Raw genomic sequence first — 26,568 nt, 5'->3', positions numbered from 1 at the left:
AGTTAGGTGCTTCATACATTTGTGTATGCGTTCATAGACACACTTCTGTATTTACATACACAGGTGCATGTTTATATTACTTAAGCTATCAGTGTAAGGATGTTTTGGTTGAAAGTGCTGTGGCTATCATGTAGCAGGAAGTTCTGCTGTGAAATGTTAGTCAGTTATGACCTTGTGGTACACTGAGAGTTATTCTGTGGGATTCCTTTTTATCTGTTGCATTATATTTTAATTAAATTGTAACTAAAATGAGCATTTGTTGAATTGGAGGTGATAAATATAGTATTTACTTTTCTTATATGTGCTGCTTATATATTTGTCATCTGTTGATCTCTTATGCTTTGTGATCATGGGATTAAAAAATGTAAACTTCATCCTGATGCATTTTAAAGTCTCGAGTGTTTTATTTCCTCCTTGTCAGGAGCTCTTCCAATCTTATTTTCTTTTTGGAAGTACCTGAAATGGGATCTGACATTTAAGGAGAAGTATACAGATATGGGTATAATCTTACCCTCCCTAGTATTTGTTTTATGGGATGTATCTCCAAATCTAGGTCATTATCACTTGGGTTTTAGATCAGAAAAGATTACTCTTGATCTATTTACTGAAGCAGACGCTTGTACAGCATTTGGATTCCCATCAGAGAAAGCCTCTGATACAAATAAAAATGAATTCATAATCTATATGCTACCTTTCAAATTAGGATTCTAATCCAAATTGTTTGCCTCCTTTGCCTTGATGATAAGTCTCTCTCTGATCATTATATGGTGATATCCGATAACAGTTTTCTCCATTCTTCTTCTCAATGTTTACTTTAAGGCCTTTCAAGCAAAATATGTTACTTTAAAATCTGCTGAGAAACAGGAAGACAGCAAGATCACTTATTAGAAAAGCCAAAGAAGTTTAAATCTTTGTTTCTATTGCTGTTAAACATAAATGTTTCTGACTGTGCTGTCTTATACTGGAAGGTGCATTTGGATATTCTGCAGATTTGTTTTAGATCTAATGAGTCTTTGTGAACATGAACATATTTTGCTTTATTAGTGAATGTAGGTTGATACTTGATGCATCCATAGAATGGCAGCAAGCTATCAATATATTGGCTTTTCTTGTTACTGCATGTTACTTGTTGGTACATGACAAATGTAGTCATGGTTTAACTGTACTAATTGCCAAGTGCTTTCTTGAGATTTGTCTCCGAAGAAGCCAATGCTCTCTAAGTAAATGCTAGACTTTAACTTACTGAGATGTAGCTATAAGCAAGATGGAAAGATTTGTGTAGTATTGTTATGCGATATTTCAAGTGGCACACCAGGGAAGATGGTTGTACAATGGAAGGATTGCTGAGTGACTTCCAAATTTTGTTGGCTGGTATTCCAAAGTTTTTGAAGACTGTGTTGTGAAGTGAGTTGATAGAACATAAGATTCTGTGAGACAGGTTCTGCTCCAGCTTTCCTGCTGTAATAGGAGCGGGGTGCTCTGGGTTGGTTTGCAACTGATACTGTATGGTAAACGTTCTATTACTACCATTTTACATGTTCTTTAGCTTTTATGCAGAATGCTAGATCTGTAGGTAATCAGTTGATGATCTTTCCGGCTGAGAAGGATGTGCTGCTAAGTGTCAGGTCATGTAAAAGGAGCAGGGTAAACTCTTGGACATCTTGACTCAGCCCAAAACCTGGGGGTTAGGGACCCACAGAGACAATATTAAAGTTCCATCATAAAATAGTAACTCTGAAATACAAAATTTTCTCATTGCTTAGACTGCAAATCATGTAATAATAGTAAAACAAATAAATCAACAAAAACCCCCTCAAACCTGACAAACTTTTAAATGCTACTAAATACCATAAAAAAAATCTAATTGTATTTATAGGTTCTTACGGTTGGATGATTAACACTGTTGCCATTTTGTGTTTTACAAGGAGAGGTTAGTGTCCCAAATTTGGGACACATTGTCCTGATGTTTTTTTCTGATACCTGTAGTTAGCAATTGTATCGTGAGGCTGGGGGCAAGCCAGTAAGATTGCGTATGACAATAATGATGTAAAGAACACTTTTATGCTTGGAAGCTTTCTGGCCTGTACAGATTCTGGATCAAGTTTACAGACTCTTTGGAGATGTCCCATGGACTTCAGTAATGTACAAGAGACTGTCTTTGAAGGACCAAAGAATAAACAAGTTTTAAAGCCCTACATAATGGAAATTTCCTGTATCATCTCTTTCCTCTAAGATTTCAGTCATCTCTTTTTTGTTTAGTTTCGTTTAACCTTTTAAGGAGAAATGTCTTGTTTTCCTTCATCATTATTTTATTTCAAAAGATATCTCCAACTCTGTTTAGTCAGTTGGATTACTCAGGATACAAATAATTCAAGACACTAGCATAATCTTAAGCATGCACTGTCTGCTCTTAAAGATGTGAATGTGTCCAGTACATGGCATCCAAGACAGCATGGGCTAATATTCTCAGACATCATGCTAGCCTACCTGAAATGCGTCCTATGATCCATAAACCAACCTGAACAGAGAACAAAACAGGATTTCTAACATGATCGGCCTAACACTTTTTTTTATCTGTTCTTTCCTATTGCATGTATGTAAAACAAATGGAGCAAGCAACTCAGATTTGGAGGTTATTGCACTATGGTTATGTGGAATACTTAGCAGAATTAAGCTCTCTGTAGTATTAAACACTTTCATACTCTTTAACCATAAAAATGTTTTAAATAAAAAGTACACTACCAAAAAAACTGGCAAGTTATGTTGCATTTTGATCCACTACTCTCCATATGCTTTGGAGTGCATCCAGGCTTGAGTTTTGCCAGAAGTGGTTTCCCAATTCTGTTCCAGGGGATGAATGTCTAATTATTATTCAATGCACATGACTTAGTAGAATATACAAGTGATGGAAGAAGTCAACTCTGTAATATCCTTTTAAGCATTCCAAGTGCTTTCCTTCATTCTTGCGTTCCCTGGCTCATATTTAAAAGTCTTGATGGAAAAGTGGAGCAGAAAAATTGTTTCCTGGTTTTGAATGTTTTCTACCTTTTCTGATAATTTCAGAACTCTTAGTCCTTCTGTTGCCCTGAATATGTTGTTATTAAAAGTTTCCTAGCAGTTTGTCACAATTCCAAATGAAGTCTGTTTATATGTTATTGCTCCCTAATCTCTGTCTGAGACTTCTTGCTCAAAAATATATTGAAATGATTTGCATAGCATATGTGCAGTAGGTCCACTGTATTCAGTGTGCATTACAGCACGTGTAACCTAACCAGGCTCAGTAAATCTGTGTCCCTGCTGCATTAGTAGAGCATGTGTACATCAGTTCGGACACTTCCTAGATGAAGTGAACTAAGTGTGTCTATACTCACAGACCAATTCTGGGAAGGAAATGGAAATTTGATAGGGGGAATGTATGGGAAGAAACCAAATAATGATCAGGCCTTTTGCAGAATGTGGTAAGGAAGTCCTTATTAGAAAAGTAATTCCCATTGATTCAAAGAGAGTGGAACCTTGTACTCTTCTGTAAGCAGGTATGTGCTCTTGTCCATGCCCTGAACTGGCAGGATGTAGGTCTTTTGGAAGTCAGAAGCTACAGAACTGCATTGGCATAGTGCTGAGCCCAAAATAAATCTAACTTCTCCAGAACTTCCTGCCAAGTATATGATGTAGTCAGATGGCATTTGGGGAGCATTTTCTGTCCCAAACACATTCCCTTTCTGGCTGAGGAGGACAAATTTGGATAAACCCATATATACAGTATTTTCTCCTGTGCTATAAATATGGTCAATATTCTGCAGGGGTCCTGAGGCCTGCAGACTGCTGCTGGTCTCTGAGATTGTACTAAATGGTATGCGTTTAATACAAAATTGCATTAGAATGATGAGAGTTTGTTGTCCCAGAAGCTTTGGTTCCCAAGTAGTTTTTAAACATGAAACAGCTTTGCCTAAAATGATCATATTTATTTCTGTTGATCTTTCTCAGATTTTACCGGTAGTTTTGTGGGCTGTATTATTCATGTTCTACAATATTAGGGTTATTAGAAATAGTTTAAAAAAAAAACCAAAACAACTTATATCTTGTCTTTCAAATAGATGAAAGATAATTATTAGCGCTTAGTTGCTATAATTTCTGATTCATAGGAGCTTCCTCTTAAGTATTTGTGGGGAAATACTGAAGAAAGTTAATTTATTAGCATTTTCAGTAATCCTATTAATAGAAGCAGTTTTGTAGAGAAGAGTCTTGTGACAGTCTTTAGGAAGACCATTGTCAGAGTTGTCTGTAGAAATGAGGATGTGAGAAAATAATTTTTAGTTCACCCGTAGGTGTTCTGCAATATTTTATTAAGGACTGGGTAATTAGTTATGAAAGGTTCACTTCTAAAAACAAGAATCAAATTGAAAAAAAAAGCAAATACTTTTTTATCTTTCCTATTCAAGCGCTGCCCCAAGCATCCTGTTCTCTGCAGACTGATTTTCCAGACTGACTGCAGCTGTGGAACAATAATCCTTCATATATTTGCATTTGATATCTGTAAATGACATTTCTGTCCTCCTTGTGGTTGCTTGTTCATAATAATCTGCAACTCATGGTGTGTGGTGTTTGTTTTTTTTCCAAAGTTTCATGAGCTGCTGTCTCACGCAGATGTTGCTTGAATCACTGAAAACTGCCTGCCATTATGTTTAGTACCCTTTCTTGTTTGTGGGTAGAATTTCACATAATAAAAGAAGTTCTCATGTTACTTTGAATCTCTGAAAGTGTGTGTGATGGAGTTAGAGATCCAGGTTTGGCCTCTGTGAGCTAGAAAGCCCTGGAAGACCTGCTGGTATGTCAAAGTAAACATACCCAGAAACTCAGTACAGATGTAATTTTTGTTGTGGATTGTTTTTATGCGTGGTGTTGGGTATCCAAATGTGGAATGCATTTCAAATTGTGATAGTTTCTGGCAAATCACAATTCTCTTTGGAAAAATAAAACTGAAAATTGCATTTAAGAGAAAGCACTTAAAGCGGCCATAAGGCTTGGGGCTTATCATCAGAAGAAAGGAGATGTCTTGCTATAGCTTCTGCCTTGATTTGATTACCTTGTTTTGGGCCAATATCCATTTTATAGCAGAAAAAAATATTTCCCTTGATGTTCCTTGTCTCCCAACTTGGGTAATAGAACTTAAAGGAAATACTGGGAATGCTATATAGAATGCAATATGGGCTAAACTGGGATTTAGACCGTATGAATAGGTCCCCTATGCCCTGTCCCAAAGAAGATAAGTAAAACTAACATTGAACCTCTATCAGTACGATTGCAAGTATTGATGTTCATGCATGTGTTTCTTTGGCACAGGGTTTTAGCATTGTTGAGATTTAAGTTAGGTTCTTTTATATTGCAAGAATAGATATTCTGGTGTGGTTTGTTTATAGGTAGCAGTCCTGAAGAGGGAAAAAAAAGTAGGAAATGCTGTAACTGAATACACTTTGTGTTAACTTGATCCCTAACACCCACCCCAAGATTTTATAGTCAGTCCTGCCTTTGTGTTACAGCCTGCCCTTCTGTGGCTAAAAGGAGAAAGCAATGAACTTTAATTAAAAACATCTATGCTGCTGATTGGAAACTTTTTTTTATCTTATTTGTAACTGGTGCTTTAATTTACTTTCTGAAATAAATAATACCTAGACTTATCTGAAGAATGCGACTTATGGAGAAAGTGTTTCCTCCTAGAATGTACAGGAGGTATGTCAAGATTTGAGATGACCTTTGGTAGAGTTCAAAGAGGTTAATTTGAAGAAACATAATTAAACTTCATAAATGAAAGACACTTGAAAATTCAAGTGCATGAGATGATAGAGAAAGCACCCAGCTTTGCTACTGAATTCTTAAATTATTATGCTTTTACTATAGTGCTGTTTACTTAAACAAAAACCCAACACATTTCTGGAGAATGCTTTTATGTGTAGGAATGTCATCTGTCAGCTTTTCCAGCTGCTGTAGGCCAAGTGCTGAATGGAGGATAGGAGGCTACCATTCTTTCTTCCTTATATAGTGTATCTCAGAAGCCCTACTCTGAGTAAAGAACATGGGAGTTTGGGTAGGAAGGAAGAGGACTTACCTGAAACTCCAAACAAGTTTGTTGTTTGTGGTTTTTTTTTTTTTCCCTCTGGCAGCAAATTTGAGTAGAATACCATAGGCTGTTTAAAAACATACATACTTTTCAGATTGGATGCCTGAGTTTTGTTGTTGGAGTTCTGTGTGTGATGGTTGTGTTTGCAGTTTATTTATTTTATGAAATAGATGGTGAAACTTTGTCTAAGATTAGATTCACAACACTACACTGGTGGTATGTATTTAGATGGAAAATAAAAGTTCTTGCATGCACACTGTCACAGAGCTAACTTAAGAAGTTAAGCATGGTTTGGGTCAGCCTTTGCCATGCAGCCATTCTTAGATCAGCCTGGTACACCTTAATTGTACTTAGGCAGTAAGGGGGCTAACAGCTCAGCTCTCTGGAGTTTGCTGGGGTAGTCCAAGATGCTCCTCTGACCCCATGCTCCATTAGTTTACTATACATACAGCTGAGGTGGCAGAGTGAGCATGTGCCCATACCTTAGCTACTCCAGCTCACTATTTGCTTGATTACTAGAAACTTGCAGTGAAAATGTTTTTTTCATGAAGATGATTCGCAGAGTATGAGACCTGACTGTGTTTGCCTCTGCGGACTCTGCTATGTGGCGGTAACCTTTGACAGAGGATTTGGGCAAGGGAGTGGAAGTGGTAATAACAGGCAGCTGTTTGCTCAGTTGACTTAGAAGTCAATTCTGACAAAAAAATGAGTACAAAATCTAATGCACATGCTTTCCTTGCGTAGTTATCAATAATTGAATATGATCTGATTTTATCAAAATACCGTACTTTAATTACAAATAGCTTTTGTACCTCTCTTCAGATGCTGCTGTATCTCATTGCTTGCAAAGGCAAAGAAGGTCTTTCTTTCTGTCTAAAGTTGCATCTGGTTACAGAAACGTTAGGTCAAAGTAAAAATAGATGAATGACTCGCCTACTTAGATCATTTCAGGAACTGTACTACAGAGCACTCATTGGTAGTATTACTATGTTGAAACCAGCAAAAAAAATTAAACTCTGTTATAAACCCATGAGTTTTTAGGTGGTATAAGAACAAATAAAAATAAGTAAATTGTTACAGAAGACATTGAACCTGCATGACTATACTATAGTAGTTCTTATTTGTAAGTACTAAAACTATTATGTGTCATCTGTCCTTCAACCAGCAGGAAGTATGAAGGGAGCAAAGAAAAAGCCCATTGTGTTCTCTCGATGGACTGGGAAAAATCTGGTTGTAAGCTCACAACTGATCCAGATCAGGTGATCCCTCGATCCTGTACCTTAAATGTTTTTGATCTAGTGGTGTAGTTCACCTCTCAGTGTAAAACTGTGTTTCAGGAGACCTCTGCTGGAGGGCTGCCTCAGAGCTGGTAAGCTGGTCTTCCTGGGACAGATCTACTGGGGAAGAATAGATCTCTTTGGTTTTGGTTTGGTTTCTGTAGTGTGGGTGTAGGAGCTAAACTATGAGAAGAATCCATCTGCTCTGCTTACAGCTTTCCTTTGGTTCTGGAAGTGAGAACAGGGAGAGAGACAGACTCCTAGTGCTTTGCCATACCACCTCTGCTGGCTTCCCAGAGCTGGGAAAGAAGGATGTTTGTGGATGATAAGCACATTTTTGTACATGGGCAGTAGTTCGGGACAAGGGTTCTGAAGTAGGAAGGTTACGCTGGAGAAACTAAAGAAGTGGATAAGGCACTGAGTAGTGCTAGAAACTTACTTAAGAATGGAAGACAGACAGTGGAGGAAGATGGGAACTGAGGCCAGCGGTGCAGAATCGGATGGGAATACACTGGAAATAACTGGAAGAAAAAGAATAGCGGATAATATGTGGTTCAAGAGGAGGACAATAAGACTGGCTAAGCAAAGAGTTTGAGATGGATACTGGAAAGAAAAAAACCTATTAAGTGAAAATTATAAATGACTAAATACAGAAGATGGTCTGGAAGAAAGAACAGATGAGGCTGAGTCCTCTTAAGCTTGAACTAAGACTTCAGTTCTCTTCTGTAGAGGGTGGGGGGGAAGTATTTCTGAACCTATTGGTAAAGTGTCAGTTCTCACTTACTGCTGGTTCACATGTAGTATGACTTCTACTGCTTTTCATCAGTCTGTTCAAGTAGTGTCATTTGCAGGAAAGTTTGTGATTCTTCATGTTGTAAGCATGTAGGTGTAGTATTTTATATGGTGGGTTTTTTTTAGCTAGGAAATTGCACTAAAAGTCTTGCAATTCTGTCATTTAGTAGTGTTCTTTCAATGGGAAAGGCTTACGTATGGTATTTCTCTTTCTGATGCTACCCAGCCCCTTCCTGTCAGTTTTCTTTTCTTTGCTGTTCTGTCCTCCTACCCTCAGCTTCCTCATACATTTTTCTAAGCTGTTTCTAAATGTACTGTAAAGCACACAGCATTATTGTTGGTCTCCTTTTGTACTCCATCCAGTTTGTATCCATATTGTGGATACCATGCTTTAGAGGAAATTACATGTTACTCCAACTAAGGTCTTTGCAGCTCTGAGGAAAATACCAGAAATTATTCCTGTTTTACAACTGTCTCAATAAAATATCATAAAAGAAGAACTGGTTGAAGGCGCTATCTGGTCAAGATTTATCACCAGAATAAAAGCAGTTAGTTGTATCTATCTCTTTTTAACTAGATAGTTTTAAGATCGAGTCAAGTGTGTGTGAAGGAATAGGGATGCACAGCTGAGGCACACAGCAGGACGCAGCTGCGTGGATTGGAATCACCTTTAGGTGTTTTGGAACTGACCTTTCTCAGGTTATTTCTTCCAAGCGGAAAGGGTGTAATGCATGCTGGTTGGTTGTCACGTTTTTATAAGTACTTATAAATTATTGTAGTCTTTCTAGTTAAAAAAGCTGACTTACATCTGCTGCAGTTCTGTGTTCCCTCCATTTTAAAGCTGGGTAATACTGTTCATCCGGTTGCCATCTTCTGGAAGTCACTTCCTCCCTCCCCTCCATAAGCTTTCCAAGCTTTCAGCTCGTGGCTGAGAGTTCACTCTGAGCAGTATCAGATTTTCCATTTTATTTTTCCCAGCTTAACTCTTGATTGTTCACAATAAAACATTTGCTTAGTTTCATAAAAAATTGAAAAACAGTTCAAAATTTTTAATCAGGTAAGGAGCTAGCTGTCCTGGAAACAGAAATCCTCTGCTTAAATTTATCTGTTTGTCTATTTAACACTAGCCCCTTGCTAACCTCAGCCCTGATTTGGAGGGACCAAGGGTATGAGGCATTTCAAGCTCCTGGTTACAGAAAGTTAACTTCTCCTAGGTGTGTCTGTCAGAGACTTCTAGCAGTGAAACAAAGATGCATATAATGAGCTTTCAGTCACCAGTGGTTAAGAAAGTTTTTTATTTTGAAGAAAATATGATCTGAATCAACAACTTGTGATGAAATACTTGATTATTTGGTTTCTAAATTTGTGTTGATAATTCCTTTTTTGTTTTCTTCAAAGCGTCTTTATTGGTGGGCCACTGATGCAGTCTAGCATGACAATCCTATGTTCCTGTACAGTGCTCTACTACCTTTCTTTCTCTAGTTACATATGAGTAAGAGAGTACTCAAGCACTTCAGTTAAAGTGGACCAAATCTTTGAAAGTATTTTTTTTTAGTAAGTGCAGGTTTGGTTATTTGTATTCTATATTCCTCTTAAACTATGTTTATATTAAAGATGCGTAGTTTCATTAAACTGTTAGACATCTACACTACCATGATCAGCCTTTCAGAATTCTAATAGTACTTCTTAGGCAGCATAAACCAAAACTTTACATTATTTAATGATAAACTTTAGTATTTAGTCTTATTTATGAATGTTTAGAGAAGACCAAGGATTCTATAAACATGGTTACTGTGGGCGAGTACAATGGTTTGAAGTGACTTTTTGGTATATGAATATGGTATGTATGTAGCAGAAAGGAATATTCCTTTCGGTCTCTTCAGCAATCCAAAGCATGAATGGTTAAAAAAAATTGCTCGCAGTACATGGTCTTCTTTAAACTGGTGTCACTTGCAGCACTGATAGTGGTGTAACAAAACTTAAAATTAAGGTAAATAAGTTTAAAACATTGTTAGCAAAATTATGTCAGAATATTTCTACTGGTTTTGCCAAGGTGCACTATGCCGCAGTTGTGCTGACACAACTATTTGCAGGCTTGTACTGTCGATCAGGTCAGCTCCCCGATTTCATCTGTGGTTTTCATCATGGACTCACAAACAGTTCTTTGGGTGTAATTATGACAAAAATGGGCTTCAGTGTAAAGATGTGAATAAGTAGGAGCAAAGCAATGTGTACTATACTGAACAATTTATATACTGAAATTGCAGTCTAGGCAAGCCCAAAGATGTGATTGTTCTGTTTTGGTTCCGATTTTCAAAAGCAGAAAAACTTAAATACTCATTGGTGTTATATTCTAACTGTAACTGTTTACTTATCAGTGAAGTTCCTGTGGTTGTATGACCAGATCATCTCGTGATACTTCAGCTGAAATACAGAAAGTTATAGCTTAGCATATTAAAGAAAATAGAAATCACTTTCTTAAATCTTCAGATACTGGGCTGTAACTACAATATTTACTCAAGGGCAGAGGAACTGGTCTTGAAGCAAGGAAAGAAGTTTTGAGATAAGGTGGATAAGTGTGTGTATATGGTCCTATGAAAACATTCACTTTCAAGTCAGGCCTCTTGTGTTAGACTTGTATACAAGCATGTTACAACTCTCATTTACTTCAATCAGATGTCTGAAGTTTAAAGTTGTTCCCAAATAAACTTTAGTGATGTTCCTAATTTTTTACTGAAGCTTTGAGTTCTTGTCCTGAGCAAGGTGAAGAATGTGCAGATTTGAACAAGCTTCAGTAGATCACATAAAGACAACATTAAAACATTTTTGTTCTACTGTAGAAGGAGATAAATACAAAATTGTGGCTAGAGCAGTGAACTGTGACTTTGGGGTCTAGATTTAGGTATGAGTCATTACCTGTGAGGCTTTGGGCGGGTTGATCTGCTTCTGCTTGTCCTCAGGAGAAGTGTTCACCCATTTTGTATCGAAATTTACATTCTTGCAGAGATTGTGGATATGTATTAGCATCTTGGAACCACAAACACTATTTTGATGTGGAATTTCATGGTACTACATGTTTTGAAGGGACATAAAGCATCATGAGAATTATTTATACTAGAGCTGTTTAAAGGCCATACCAGCATGCTCCTGCTTTTCTGTGTAACTTGTTGGGTTAACTTCTTGCATTATTCAGTTTGGGTTTTCTGGTGGTTTTGTGGGGGATGGTGTGAGGGGGTAGGGATTAAGACTTCCTTGGACTGGGGCCTTTGACTTTGGCAGCATTGTATCTTAGGGTCATTTGGGTATAAGAGGTGTCTACACACTTCTCAAAATATAGCCAAAAGGCTTTTGGGTCTTCCTCATAGAATGAGTCACATGGAATTTGGGACTGCTCTTTTATGTTTGAAAGTGTTAAAACACCTTGTGTGCACCTTCCCCTTGATTCACAATTACCCATTTGTTTTTAAAAATCGTTATGCTATAATATAGAATGGTAATAAGGTATAAATGGCTTATATGGCTGTATGAGCCATATAGCATCATCTTTCCTAGCAGTTTTTCGGTGGTGTTTCTTGCATTCTTGCTTCTGCTTGAGACTTGATGTTCCTTACAGAACTATATGGGGTCAAGATACACTTCCTCTTTAGTCTTCGGATGGAGTGAGTGCCTATGTGAAAGTATACCCTGAATCACAAGATGAGTTACGGTAGAAGCATCAGGGCCATTCTAGGTTGACAGTAGGACTCTTAGACCTAGGGATTATACTACTTTTGTTAAGGTTTGAAATAGTTAGTTCTTATAATAGGTGTTAAACCAAGCTACCGTTCAACTGATTAGAACTGCTTCTTTGATCTTACTTCCCTTTAAATAAATTACATATTCAGAAAGGGAAATGTATCTTTGAAGATTTTCCTATATCTGTGGAAGAATATTTTATTTAGTAACATTATCTTTTTCTAAGATATAAAATACTTGAAAGCTGAAGACATGTATTCAATTTACTGTGATTTAAGATAATTATCAAATTGTAGTAATTTGGAATTATTTCAGTGCTTTTTCTCCCATGCAGATGAAGCCATCTGAAATTAGTATGTGTGAGATGGGTTAACTTGGTATGTATGTATGTAGTGGCAAAACTGCTTATCATTGCTACCTTTCTTGGAGCCTTTTCCAAACATATGGAATGTTTTTCTGTGAGGAACAGCTAAGTTAGGACCTATCAATCTGGAAAAGAGATGACATGTCTGGGACACATGTGATGGAGGCTTACAAAATCATGACAGATAGGGAGAGAGTGGGCAGAAATTAATAACTCATTTCTTCCAATACATGAAGTAGGCGATCTCAAACAAAGCTAATATGAACCAGATTTAAGCAAAATAAAGCCCAGTCCCTGACCTTCGTACAGTGGATAGTAGACCTGTGGAATTAATTGCTAAAGGGTGTTGTGGAAGCTAAAAGCTGATGTGGATTTTAAGGGAATCTGGGTAAGTTCATGAAAGATAAATGGTTTGAGACTTGGTAAATGTAGAAAAATCACATCTGACTTAGCAAGTTCTTCTAGAGGAAAATGGGAGCACATTTGGGATATATATTACATGTTCTCACTCTTCAATGGCATGAATTTATAGCCATTGCTGAAGATCAGGATACTAATAGAAATGGATCTCATACTGACCCAATATAGCTGCTGTCATGCAGTTCCCTTGTATCCTGTTGCTAAAACTGATCATGACTTTCTAATTCTTTTCTAATCCTGATGTATGAAAATCAAACTGTTAGCATGCCAGACTCAGAGGAGGGGAAAAAAAAAAGATCAAAACATGCATCTTCCCTTACAAGGCACTTAGCTCTCCCTCAATTCTTAGTTTATAAATACTTTTTTCCACTGTCCATAGTGGAAAAATGTAAATGTGAGGCCACAGGAGCAACAGGAAAGTCTTGCATACAGTTATAAGAAAGACCACTGAAGGTGAGGCTAGTACAGAAGAATTTTACTTGCGTAATTAAATGGTGTCATTTCAAGGAAGGAATAGGAGACTTCAGCACAAGGAACCTGTCCCTGATACCCACCCTGCTCATTGTATATCTATCTTGCACATTTATACATTAACACAGATTATTTTTTGACCAGATTTCTGGTCTGTTGGATTTGGTTTACCAGGAGTAGAATCTAAGTAACTGGTCTTAGAGAGAAATGCAAGTAGTTCAGCTCTGGCAGTTTATGATTTTGATCAAACTGGTTCTTGCAGCCTGGCTTGACCTATGAGCATCTGTCACCTTTTCTTCTATTTATTTATATCTTAATATTCCTTCCACCTCTGTAAGTCAAACTGGCCTACCCCTGTCAGTTTTCCTCTCTGAAGGAAGTAAATGTACCATGCAATGCAGTCTGCTTATTTTATCACTGTGAAAGTCAAATTCTTAAAGGTGAAATAGTAAATCATGTTATTTCTATCATTCTGACTACAGCTGAATGAATTACAAAGAATATTTTCTGTTTGTGTCCTCTAGGTACGTTTCTCATATATGCGGATGAAGTATCTCTTCATCTCTTGGTTAGTAGTATTTATTGGCAGCTGGGTTACATATGTTCAGTATTCCACCTACACAGAACTATGCAGAGGACATGACTGTAGGAAAATAATAGTAAGTATATTTAGCATACCTTTCGTAAGTGTTTGTCCTGACTAGTTCCACAGCCAATTTCGTCAGTGCCGCATGTAAATTAATCAAATTCTGATATTCCATCATGTTGAAGTAAGATTACATCTTCAATTACGGATAAGACCAGTTATGCTTCTTAGCATTGTTTTCATACAGGGTTATTAAAACTGTTTTCTTAGATTTTTCTTTCAAGAGTCAGGTGTTGGGAGAGATACAGTTGTTGCCTCCTTTCTTGGGCAATTTGTTAAATATTTTTCTCCCTGTTTGTTTCAGTGTGATAAATACAAGACTGGAGTTATTGATGGGTCAGCATGTAGCAGTCTGTGTGCTAAAGAAACACTGTATTTTGGAAAATGTTTGTCAACAAAGCCCAATAAGCAGGTAAGGCTTTACTCATCCAACCTAGTTTTATTATTTCCCACTGAAATGTCATTGTCTGGAACATCAAGTAGACCTTAGTGTCAGCAAGCTGTATCTGTTTAATACAGGTAATTTCAAACTTTATTTGCCGTGACATGCAGAGCATGTTTGTATATATGTATATAATATACCTATACAGAGAGAATATATAGGTATAATATATATTAATAATATATTATACAACGTACACCTATATATAATACACCTGTGTATAATATTATATATTATTCCTGTATGTAGAGGAGTATATTATTATACATATATTTTAGAAATGTATATAAAATATACTGGATCCTTCCACAATTTGACAGAATAACTATACTTTTCTACAGCATACTACTTTTCTGCTAACCTGCTTCCCGAATAGAAGCAGCAGCCTTTTAACAACCTATGCAAAGGTGGTAGTAATGCCAATATACTGTTTATCAAGTTGTTGTTGTATTCTGACAGTGTAGTGTCTCCTAAGTAGCTGTGGTAGCATACTGTATTTGAAGTTGCCATTGTTTGAATGTGCTCTGTGCATTTTCTGTACACAGGACTTGGTTTTCTAATCTGTGTTGCTACTTGATTCTTGAAGCAGTGGTTTAAGTACAGGTGGTCTTTAGATGATGGACTTCTACAGTGTTTACCTTTTTCCTTCTTTTCCTGAATAGATGTATTTAGGAATCTGGGGAAATCTGCAAGGTGTTATAAAATGCCAGATGGAAGAAGCTGCTGAACTTGATTTTGGTACTGACCCAGAACCAAGGAAGGAAATAATCCTATTCGATAAACCAACAAGAGGAACCACTGTTGAGAAATTCAAAGAAATGGTATATGGTTTTTTTAAAGTAAGTATGTACTTATTTATTCTATTTTGACAGAAAGGCTTATTTTCCTGCAGCTGGAGAGAATGCCCTATTGTATGAGCCTTGTTCAAGTGCGTGTTAGAAAAATAATTAGCACAAAAATAGTTTTTCCCAGCAGTACTTACCTCTAAGTTTGAAGTAACTAATTATCAGGTTTTTTCTTTACCTTTTTAACAGATGGAAGCTGGTATGCATCTTGCATGTTCACAGCTTTCACTTGCATTTGTATAGAAAATATTGCAAAATAAGTTGGGTTTTTTTTGTTTTTTTGCTGCTTTTGGTATTACTGTAAGCAAATACAAAGACTGAAGCTTGGGAAGAGTTACTATGTTAACTGAGCAGCAGGATTGAAATCTCCCCAACCAGACCCCCCAGCCATAATTGTCCCAGTTCTTCCTGTGTTACATTAATGTCATACTTATTTCTATTGCTGTAGTGCTACCCCAGAATTTTGATGCTGTATCAGTACTGATTTGGTTTTTTTTTCTTAAAATTCTCTTGCTATTGTCATAGCACCTATGTTTCCAGTGATGGAAATAATGCTGTTCTAGCTGAGTGAGCGTATGTGTACACATCCACACACATGTAACAGAATCATGTGAAGCTGATGACAGTTGTCATGCATTACAGGAGCTTTGTCTTTAAGAATGGGTGAGCAGCAGGTGCTTTAGAGTAGTTTTTAGGAGAATTTGGGAAAAATTTATCTGACTTTCTGTGTGCATTGGTGATAGTTGAAAATGCAGCAGTTCTGATTCCAGCAATGGCTTCTTTCTCTGTATTGATACAATGGAGGTGGTTATATCAAATAACAAAATTAAGTATTTCAGTACACTTATAGTGTGTCTTGGTACTTTTTATAGTTGGCCAAAATGTAGTTGATACTGTAGTTTTGCTACATCCTGTAAGGTTTAATCAGCTGAAAACTAAACCTGCTTTAAACATTTGAATTCTATGTATTGTTTCTAAGAGAATATTTAACAAACTACCTGATATGATTTTTCTAAAGACTGATCTGACCAAGAACAATGTTTGAATTTTAACGTTTGCATTTTGAAATGCAGAGAACACTAGTACTTTCAGAAGATCATATACTTGGTGCATTTGAAAACAGAACAAAAATGAAGCTCTTCAGGCATCTGATAGCAAGTCCGGTAACATCTGTGACCAATGAAAACTAGAACATAATGTACTCTACCATACTATCTGTAGAAGGAGAATAACAGGAGGTAGAAAGAAGGTTGATTGGTGGTAGTTAATGAAATCATACTTAATCTTTCTTGTTTGTTGCTTTTAGGCAAAATTGGGTGAACAAGGAAATCTTTCAGAACTGGTTAATCTCATCCTATCTTTTGCTGATGGAAACAAAGATGGTAGAGTTTCTTTACCAGAGGCAAAATCTGCATGGGCACTTCTGCAGCTAGATGAGTTTCTGTTAATGGTGATCTTGCAGGATAAAGAACATACTCCCAAGTTAATGGGTTTTTGTGGGGATCTCTATGTGACCGAAAGAGTTGAATATACCCCTCTCTATGGAGTGAGCCTTCCATGGATTATAGAACTCTTCATTCCCTCTGGCTTCAGAAGAAGCATGGACCAATGGTTTACTCCATCGTGGCCAAGAAAGGCAAAAATAGCTATAGGGCTTTTAGAATTTGTGGAAGATATTTTCCATGGACCTTATGGAAACTTTCTTATGTGTGATACAAGTGCCAAAAATTTGGGATATAATGATAAATATGACTTGAAAATGATGGACATGAGAAAAATTGTGCCAGAAATGAATTTGAAGGAAATAATTAAAGATCGTCAGTGTGAATCAGATTTGGACTGTATTTATGGTACAGACTGTAGAACTCTCTGTGACCAAAGCAAAATGAGATGTACCACAGAAGTAATTCAGCCAAACTTGGCAAAAGCCTGTCAGCTACTTAAAGACTATCTGCTTCGTGGTGCTCCTTCTGATATCCATGAAGAACTAGAAAAACAACTGTACTTGTGTATTGCCCTTAAAGTCACAGCAAACCAGATGGAAATGGAGCATTCTTTAATACTCAATAACTTAAAAACTTTATTGTGGAAGAAAATTTCCCATACAAATGATTCTTAGCTTCTCCACCAGCAGAAGATAATACTGATGCCTGCCACTAGAGGTGGCTTACCACATTTGATAAAAACAATCATCTGCAGCATTTTTTTAAAGATGTTTCTCTTCTCAGATTTCTCTTTTAACACTTGCCATTCAGTCAGTACCTTATGACAGCGCTTCTCAAAGAATGAACGTGTCACTGAGTGATTGGGCAGAGGCCAGAAGCACTTCTGGTATGGAAATAAAAACCCTGCATGCTTGACTGTTCTGTGCACTTTGTCAGATCTTGAACAGGATGAAAGTTATTCACTGTGCCACCACATCAACTGATGGAACCATCTTACAATTCTGTGAAAATCATTGCTCACTTGTGAAATACCTGCAAAAGATTTTTATCCTAAGTAGTCTTATGAAGAACCGCCACTACTACAAATGTGTCTGAGTCCAAGCTGCTGTTGTGAATAAACTGAACTGAGATTGAAGTTTACTAATACCTTGGCATGGCAGAATTTGCACATTAATAGTTTTGAAACTGTGGAAAATTAGAATTTTATTCTAAAACTGACAGGTTGTAATATGAGACTTAAATCAGATTCTGTTTATACCTTGTTACCTCATGCTTACATCTTGAATGTTTAAGTAGTTCAACACTTTTTAAGTCCTTATACAGTGAATGATGTTGGGAGGCAAGAATTTTAGAATGTTATTTCTTAAAATCATGTATATAGTCTAGCAGCAATATCAACACCCATTTTAAGAACTGTGGATTATTGTACTTAAGTTGAAACCTTAGACCCAAATTAAGCTGTAGTAAATATTGAAAAGGAAGGAGTTTGTGGACTAAGCTGTTGTAGGAAAACTGAAATTAATTAATTTTTTTAAAATACTGATAGCAGAAATGTCCTAACAGTTAAAAAAAAGGAAGCTTGCATAGCATAGGAATCTACTGTATGACCTGTGAACCAAGTATAGTAGTGGATAATGTCTTGACTCTTTACTATCCTTGCAAATTTAGCTACAGACTTGTACTTAAATCCTCTTGAACTACTGCAGGATGTAAGCCAGAGCTAGACCTGAACTGTAGGACAGAAGCTGGATTGTTCAGGGTCATGGAATATTGCTTAAATAGGAGCCTATGAGATACTAACAGCTAGGAATAAGGTGCAACGTAAGTGAGCTGTAGTGTGGTGTTGTTTTTTTTTTTTTCTAGTAGCATCTATGAGTCAGTTAAATCTCAAGTCATGAGTAAATAAATGCCATCTGATCCTGGCATGCCACATGGCATGACCACTGTACCACCTTTTGTCTGCATCTCTGTTTCTCAGATTTACATTTATGTTCACAATTATGCAGAATTAGATGTCCATAAAACACCTTAATACTGTGCTCAATATTTATCTGTCAATGTTTAATTTATGAATGCTTTAGGTATGAAGTAGTTTAATCCTTAATGATTTTAATGGCAGTCATCCGTATACTTCTACGTCCTGGCCCCTTAATTCATTTTCAGCATAGGTTAAGAAGGACAAGCTTTAAATAATTGAAAAGTTATTAATTGCTTTAGGTATCCTGTATTAAATGCATTCCTTAAATGACTAAACCAAAGTCATTAAACCATAAAGTCCTTTCTCCATACCATATGTAATAATATGCAGCTTGGGTTAAGAGTATGTTTTGTGAACATCAGCTTTTTAGTTTAAGAATTACTATGCTAATTATTGTCTGTAACTTGATAATGTCCTTAAACCATAAACTAGTAAGTATTTGTAGCCAGCAATGCACTCAAGTGGTCATGTTCTTGGTGGAAAAATCTGACTGTAATTGCAGAGATTACTGAACCCAAAATGATGTTGGGTATTTAAAACAACTGAAAAACATGTTTGATAGTGCAGTTTGTTGTACAGAACCTTAATTTTTATTGCTGTTGCATCAAGTTGGAGCTTTCATTGGAGAAAAAAAATACACTTGTTTACAGTAAATCACAGGCCTCCTTTTCTCTTTGAATCTATCAGTATCTTAAAGCATATAACATTCCTCCATGTGGCCTACTTGACCCATGCTTTAATGGTGCAAGCAACTTCAGTAAGTCTAATGGGAAACAAGTAAGGGCCTATGAAACTGAGATGTTGGAGAAAATAAGGGCTAGGGACAAAAAGTGAATTCTCTTGTCTAATTGCTAAATAATGTGAAGTAGTCAGCATAAGTCAGTATCAGTTTCAGCAGCAGCCAGAGCTTGGAGCTGAGTGCATGGAAGTGGGAGCTGAGTGCATGGAAGTGCTTACTTCAGTTACTGGAGGAAGCTTAAATACTTAAATTAGAGACATATTCCTGTATCAGCAACAGTAAAGTTAGAGCAGGGAAGATGTTGCTGTTTGTGTTGTTGAAAGCCTAAGGCTGCCTTTAGGCTGTGACTACTGCTTTTTTTCTTAAGCTACCTACAGATTCCCCCATAAGTATGCTGAAAGAAAAATGGTGAAGGACATGTAAAGCCCTTCTCATAAATTTTTAGTGTCTTTTTATATTTAAGAACTTGCTGCTTCTATCTAGTCCTTGATACTGGTCACACCAAAAATTAATCAAACTGATTTCCCTTTTCTGTGAAGGAGTTCAATTTATACAGTACACTGAAAGGGGAAAAAAAAATCTGGATCTTAAAAAAGATTCTGCATCTTTATAAGAAATTAATAAGCCAGTCTTACACAGTTGCTTTCTCAATAAATTTATTGCCACTTTTTCCAAAGTTTCACAGAAAAGTGTGGAAGTTGTCTTAACTATCAGCTGCGCGCTCCTGGGCCCTGAGGAAGCTAGCCTTCTTCTGAGCAACACGATCTTTCTTCTGGGCAAGGGACATCTTGGGACAGTTCCATCTGCAATGTAAGCACAGCATATGATGTATCAAAGGTATAAATAAGGAAAAAGGTGTTTAAGAAAGCTGCAGTGCACCAGAACTGTGATTGAATGCTATACTAGAACATATTCCCACTTCTGTAACACACTTTATTTCCTCCTAATGATTTAAGGCTGTAGTCAGGGCACCACAAAGAGGCACTGTTAGACTTCACCCATTTAAGTCCTCAAGAGGTAAGCTCAGTAATCTTTTGTGGATAGACAGTATCAAGCCCAACGCAATAGCTATGCCTTCATTTCTTTTCTCCCAGACCCCTGAAAAATCAAAATAGTTTAGCATTGACAAATTAGTCAGCCTGCTCTCACCTGAAAAGAAGCAGCTTTCCCACTGAAAACACTTAAGAGTTCCAGCTATTCAGGCCACAAGCATGCTCCACTTTGATTTTTTTTTTTTTTATACACTTAAAGCTAACTATACAGAAATGCTTGTATCAATCTGATCTAAAACACGTGAGTTTTGACACAACTGCAATGTCAATTACATTATTTGTTTTAACATAACTAAAACATATCTTTCACAGAGAAGTCACATTCATATTAAAAGAGAATGTGAGTTTTACCTCTTTTTCTTGACTTCTCTCTTGGGTTTCTTTTCATGGACTGGATTATCCCGTATAGCAGCATGGGCTTTTTTATACATTTCTTCCATCTTAAAAAAAAATAAAAATTGTTCAATTCTCCACAGTAATCCAGTTGTAGGATCATATAAAAAAATCCAAGATACCTTTACCAACTATGCACTAGAAACAGGTTTCATCACAATCCAGCTTGTAATTTTATGTGGTTGCTTTTCAAACACTTTCTTCATACAGAAGATCACTGCCATAGTATACCAAAATTCCTACTATTACTATGATACAGTTTAAATATCTAAACCCAAAACAGAGAAAGTAATTTGATCCTTATTTTACCAATGCCATCAAGTAACTACAGACTACTTACATGTCTTACAAATACAGGCTAGCATCTTGCAGTTGAAATACTATTTCCTCTGAAGCCTACTTTTGAGTGCCATAGCTTTCTCACATTTAAATTGAAAGGCAGTCTGGAAAGTTATTCTACCTAAAACATTGTTTACTTATTAAACGAAAATTATTCCACACAAACTGTCATCAGACATGGAATCTTACTACTTTTCAGACCCTACTATAGTACACATTACAAAGCTGCTCACTAAGAGGGAAAAAGAAGTTCTGAAAGCAGCTACAGATTAACAAGTCTTGCAAGAACCATGACAGTCCCTGCATTGTCCCCAAGGGTGCATTAACACTACTCTGTCCCAAAGACAACTATGGCTCTATAATTGCACCATTTTAAGAATACCTTTGCTGGATCCCAGCTGTGAGAAACTTTCTAGCTGTATTAAGTGTCTAGCTATCAATGTAAGTCCTGGACTCATTTCATTGCAATAAAAGCTACAAATACTGTTTAGTAAAATAGATGAAGTTGGCATTTACAATACAACATTACTTAGTAAAGACTAAGTTAAAAAAATTAGCAATTAGTTAACTTTACAAAAACCCCCAAACCCCATAGCAATGAAGGGGTAAAGAATGAAGTTAAGTCTTCTATAGCCTAAAAAGGGGACATGAGAATGTTTCAAGCTTCAGAACCACTAATTGGGGAAACCAAGCAAGAATATTGCAGGCAAGACAAGCCATCTGAAAAAAGTTTAACACTTGAAAGTGAAAGAAGCGCCTTGGTAATCTTGCATATCTTCTAACGTTTTGTACAAAATACTCTAAGTTAGATGTATTACACTCTGCAGGTTCACAAGATCCTAGCTTCTACAATCTGAGCTAGCTAGGGCTATTCTATATTGACCTATAACCTGGAACTACCTCTAGGGTCACACAAAGCATAAAACAGATTTGACATCCTCACAGTTGCAGCCACCACAGCTACAGAAGTGACAGGCTGTGGTGCAGGATTAGGAAAAAATGGGTAGCATGTACAGAAATTTCACTTTTTTTTTTTTAAATATGGAAATTGAAGTGGTCCAGGTTAGAATGAAGTCCTGTAAGCTTATAGGCAGAATGTTAAGCTTCACACCAGGAAAAAAGATCTCACTTTCAGAAGATCTACGATATACTATAGAGCCCTTAATGAAGGAAAAAATAAGTTTCTTTACATAAATAACATACAACACAAATCACATTTTACATATCAAGATTATTTGCATTACTAGAGAAGTCCCTACACAAGGCTTATGAGCCTCTCTATTAATGCACAAGAGCCAGCCAGATAAATCTTACCCCATCAGGTGTTACATTGTTCTTTATGTACTGGGAGAACTGTTTTTTGTAAGCATCTTCATCCTCCTCCATCAGGTAACGCATATAATCTGCAACATTTTGGCCCATGATATGCTTGCGGTGAACCTCTGCATTGAATTCTTTGCTTTCCGAGTCGTAACCAGGGAAACGTTTGGTACTGTGAAACAGCAGTTACAGTCAGATTAAGACATATTGCCAAATGCTCTAATTAGGAGGCTAGGTTCCACATAGAAATGACTGATACATCACATTTTCCTACAGATAACTGAGGGATAGGACCCTATAATTAAAAATGAAGAGATAAAGAAAATTAAGAACTAGAAGTTTTAAGTTCATCTCAGCTGCCATCAGTCCCGTCTTGAAACAGTGCAGTACATCATATACACACTATGGACCAACCACAGTGTTCAGTCATTGGGAGTATCATCATGTAGCAGCCAAGTCAGAAAAACCAGGCAATTAGTTGAGAATGAGTAGGACAGCATGGGAGAGGGTAGGAAAATACACAACTGATCCCAGATTTTTTCCCTCATTGCTGCTAGCAGAAAGCAGCAGTCAACTGTAATATCAGTGTTAGGTAACACTGCCAAAAGTCTTCATCCATTCATTCACAACCTATGACAGAAACTGTCAAAACTTGCACGTGGAAATTTTAAGTGCAGGTGGACTGCTCAGACCTACTGTTGTATTGACAATTGTAGCAAACGTCAATGGTTTTGTACCTGGGATGTACGGTTTTTCACAGTGAAATTAATACATGGACCCAATTTGCTGAAGACTTAACAGAATACTAAAGGATATTTACTGAAGTGCATTCAATCACTTGTTGCTTTTAATTAAAAGGTTCCACACAGAAATGACTGATACAAATGCTTTTAATTAAAAGCAACAAGATGGCTCTTCAGTTTCTCAAAAGTTCAATAGCATCTCTTGATAGTTGCAAGATTCCCAGCATCATGATCAGAATTGCACTTGTGGATTAAAAAAACCACAATGAACCAACTAAAAAAAAAACAAACCCAGCCCAGAACCTAGGCTACATAGTTTTGTTATGACCTGGTATTGATTATTTCAGCATAAAGTGACAGTATAAGTAGACTGTCACATACGGAAGCATCTCAGGTTAATTCTAAAGGAATTCTTCCAAACAGACTAGATTACCTATGAGGGATGGACAGACCACCATCCACTGCACCCTTCAGAGCACCAAAGACTTTGTTTCCAGTGGTAGTTCTGGCAAGACCTGCGTCCAGGTAGCATGTGAAAGCACCAGGCTTTCCATCCACACTTTCCACATTGTATTCATCACCAGTCACTTCAACTTGGCCTTCATAGATCTTATCAAGGCCAAATTTATTCAGAAGCTGTGGGGAAGGGAAAAAAAAAAAAAAAAAGCACTTCTGAAATTCTTTCCACTTACTGACAAAAGGAAGAATAGCCACCACCTTAAACGTCACATTTGCAGTAGAATCTTCATGTTTTTAACAAATTTCTTTACAAAAATTATGCACTCCATACTAATAACAAAGCTTTTACCAACCACCACTGTAAGCATGTCTGTTAAGTTTCAACCTTTTGTTCCAACAGGTACACCAGTGAACTTAAAACTTATTCATGAGCTCATATGGCAAAATGGATGGATGTTGTTTACATGTTTTCAAACTCTTAAAGGTACATTTCTTACATTCTTATCCTGGCTCCCTCCCTCCACCAAACTTAAGTGCTGACACTTAAAAGTGGGCTGCTGGAGTTGAAACTGGGCGTTGTCATATTTCTCACTGTGATTTGACAGTCACAAGAGGCCATCAAATCTATATGGTAAAGAGCAAAAGTTGTTATTTAGAGAATCCCACAGAGTCAGGTATCTGTATTAACATGCCACTTAAGAAAGTGGGCTTTCCCTTTTGTAAGAAAACCAGAAAAACAGAGCAGCAACTTCCAGATAATCTACCTACGATACCTACCCTGCGTGCCAACAGCAAACCTGTACAGTATGCTGCTGCATAATTGGTCAGGCCAACCTTCACACCGTATTTTGGCAGCTCATGGGCATAAGCAGCACAGACAATCATGTCGCCTTCAATTCTGGCATAGGCAATCTGACAACAAAACAAGTGTTAGTATTCTCATAATTCTGGGCTTAATTTGTTTCACTCACATCCACTTAAGCCAATAGGAATTCCGTATAGAAGTGTCCAGCAAACTGCCAACCTGTGCATGCAAGCTCAAGGGTTTGTTTTTTGTTTTTCTTTAAAAAAGGCATAATTAACTCCTCAAGTACAGACACAAAGAACTCAAATCAGTATTAGACCAAAGAAAGTGTATGTGAGCAACAACTTTTATTTACCTCTCCACATACATCAAGAGGCCCGTAAACTGCTTACCAAAGCAACCTTTCAGAGAATCATTATGGATGTGGATGGATTCTGTCCCACTTTCTGCATGTAGTTCTCATATAACACAGTATATAACACACCTCAGAAAAATGCAAAAAGTATCTGCTACAGAGTTTGTGATAACATTGTTACTAACCTTATGGAATGATTTTATTAATGGGTCTGAGATTTTCATCATCTCAGGGGTCTCCTGTGAGACAGCAGTACTATCAGATATATTTCTACTGTTCCTTTCACATACAGAACCTTCTCCTTTTGATTCCCACACCTCCTTTCTACACCCAAAAGTTGTCCCCTTTTTGCAGGATTCCTACACACCAGAAAGGCCCTGTCAGTCAGATGTAAGCACCTGCCACCACTGATTTTTGTTTTGAGTTTCAAAGATAAAATAACCTCATCAAGGTCCTATAGTTTCATCTGACCTGACTGTAAAAACAGCACTCTCCACTGTTCTCAACCGATAATTATTCTATAAAGAAAAATGACATTTAAACTTCTCTAGTTTCTTCTTTTTTGAGCTTAACATGTATTTACATTAGAACAAACATGCCTAAGTTTTTAACTTCAAAATTAAAGTCAAAACATTCTGAAAAATTAAAGAAGAAGGTGAAAGACACTGAGGAGCTGCAAATGATACAACACACAATTGCACACTTCATAAGCATGAAAAAATGCCTACTATTCTTATTTACCAGTCTCCTTTAATCTCACAGGAAAGCCATCATAAGTCCTATCTGCTTCATAGGATCCGTATAACATCATAGAAAAAAACCACCTCTCAAAAGAGAAGGCACTTTTAAATACAGTGCAACAGTCAGTGCAGATTGACAGGTCATGTCATCAACTCTGTTGCCTTCAGTCAAGCAAAAAGATTTTTTCAAAGCACTTTAAATACAGCAGAAAAAAAAAAGATAGAGAAATCTTCCTTCTCCCTAAAATCTTCTACTGATCTCAGCATCATTAAAACAGTACAACCTTATATTACAAATAACCTTGCAAAAGAATGTTGACACTAGTAAAATTTATTTTGAATGGAGTTTATTACTGAAGTTTTGTCAATGTTAAAGATTGTTCTCGAAGAAACTATTTTACAATACAAAACCTACTCAGATCAAGCCTAAAAAACCCCAGCTGCTTCAGCCATCTCCCTTCCCGTTTATTTCACTCTGGGAAGGCTGGTAAGTAAGTAGCAAGCACCACAGACCTTACCTGGCAAATGATGTCTCTGTTGGTAACACGCACAATCATCCTATATTTAGGAGTGTTGTACTTGTTTTTATCTTGAATTACCAAACGTTTGCGGGCATAATAATCAGTTTTTCCCTCTGAAAAACAACAGTTATAGTTGGAAAACGTGTGAAAAAAGTAGGAATATTCATCAATGACATTTACGTATATGTTACAGGGAATTTAACAATACCTCTCCGTCTCCTGAATTTCACTTGGTATCTCTTGAAGTACGCCTTATTCTTGACAACTTTCACAAACCCCTTGAGTAAGAAATATAATGATACATTAACATATGACCATGTAAGCCAAGACCATTCTATCTAAGTGTGCTATGAAAGAAACCATGGTGAAATCAGGAATAAAGTAACAGCTTTACTTATACATTTAGATAAAAATAGCATCATAAAACACAAAAAAACCCCAACACACGAAACCTCAGAATTTCTATCCTTCCCACAGGAACCAATGCACACTTCTCCCCATAACTTCATATAGTTTCAGGAGAAAACCAGAAATTATGTTTCTTTAACTGAACGTGTCTCTGCACGGACCAA

The 26,568-nt window shown here is 36.8% G+C and overlaps 2 protein-coding genes across 3 annotated transcripts; one reads left to right on the top strand and one right to left on the bottom strand.

Annotated features, from left to right (window-relative positions):
• The first annotated feature begins 13,702 nt into the window (after positions 1 to 13,702).
• On the top strand, positions 13,703 to 17,226 carry FAM69A (family with sequence similarity 69, member A). Of its 2 annotated transcripts, XM_009706859.1 has the most exons (4): positions 13,703 to 13,833; positions 14,125 to 14,232; positions 14,925 to 15,101; positions 16,414 to 17,226. In XM_009706859.1, exons 1-4 carry the CDS (start codon positions 13,714 to 13,716, stop codon positions 17,224 to 17,226), a joined length of 1,218 nt encoding a protein of 405 aa, XP_009705161.1. In that variant the 5' UTR covers positions 13,703 to 13,713. The 2 variants fall into 2 exon arrangements, with proteins under 2 accessions (XP_009705161.1, XP_009705162.1); XM_009706860.1 differs by lacking the exon at positions 14,925 to 15,101 and having other exon boundaries at positions 13,708 to 13,833.
• Positions 17,227 to 19,911: 2,685 nt separating this feature from the next.
• RPL5 (ribosomal protein L5) lies at positions 19,912 to 26,274 on the bottom strand (the record flags this gene model as incomplete). Its single annotated transcript, XM_009706861.1, has 7 exons — positions 19,912 to 20,072; positions 20,673 to 20,761; positions 22,368 to 22,545; positions 23,550 to 23,752; positions 24,353 to 24,487; positions 25,994 to 26,109; positions 26,205 to 26,274. Coding segments are annotated over 7 exons (891 nt in total), but the record flags the coding sequence as incomplete, so codon positions are not given.
• Between the last annotated feature and the right edge of the window lie 294 nt (positions 26,275 to 26,568).

The sequence above is a fragment of the Cariama cristata genome, unplaced genomic scaffold (genome assembly GCF_000690535.1).
Source record: "Cariama cristata isolate BGI_N322 unplaced genomic scaffold, ASM69053v1 scaffold46428, whole genome shotgun sequence".
NCBI classification, from domain to species: domain Eukaryota; kingdom Metazoa; phylum Chordata; class Aves; order Cariamiformes; family Cariamidae; genus Cariama; species Cariama cristata.
Note: the sequence above shows the minus strand (reverse complement) of the source record. Positions and strands in the feature narration are given on the sequence as shown.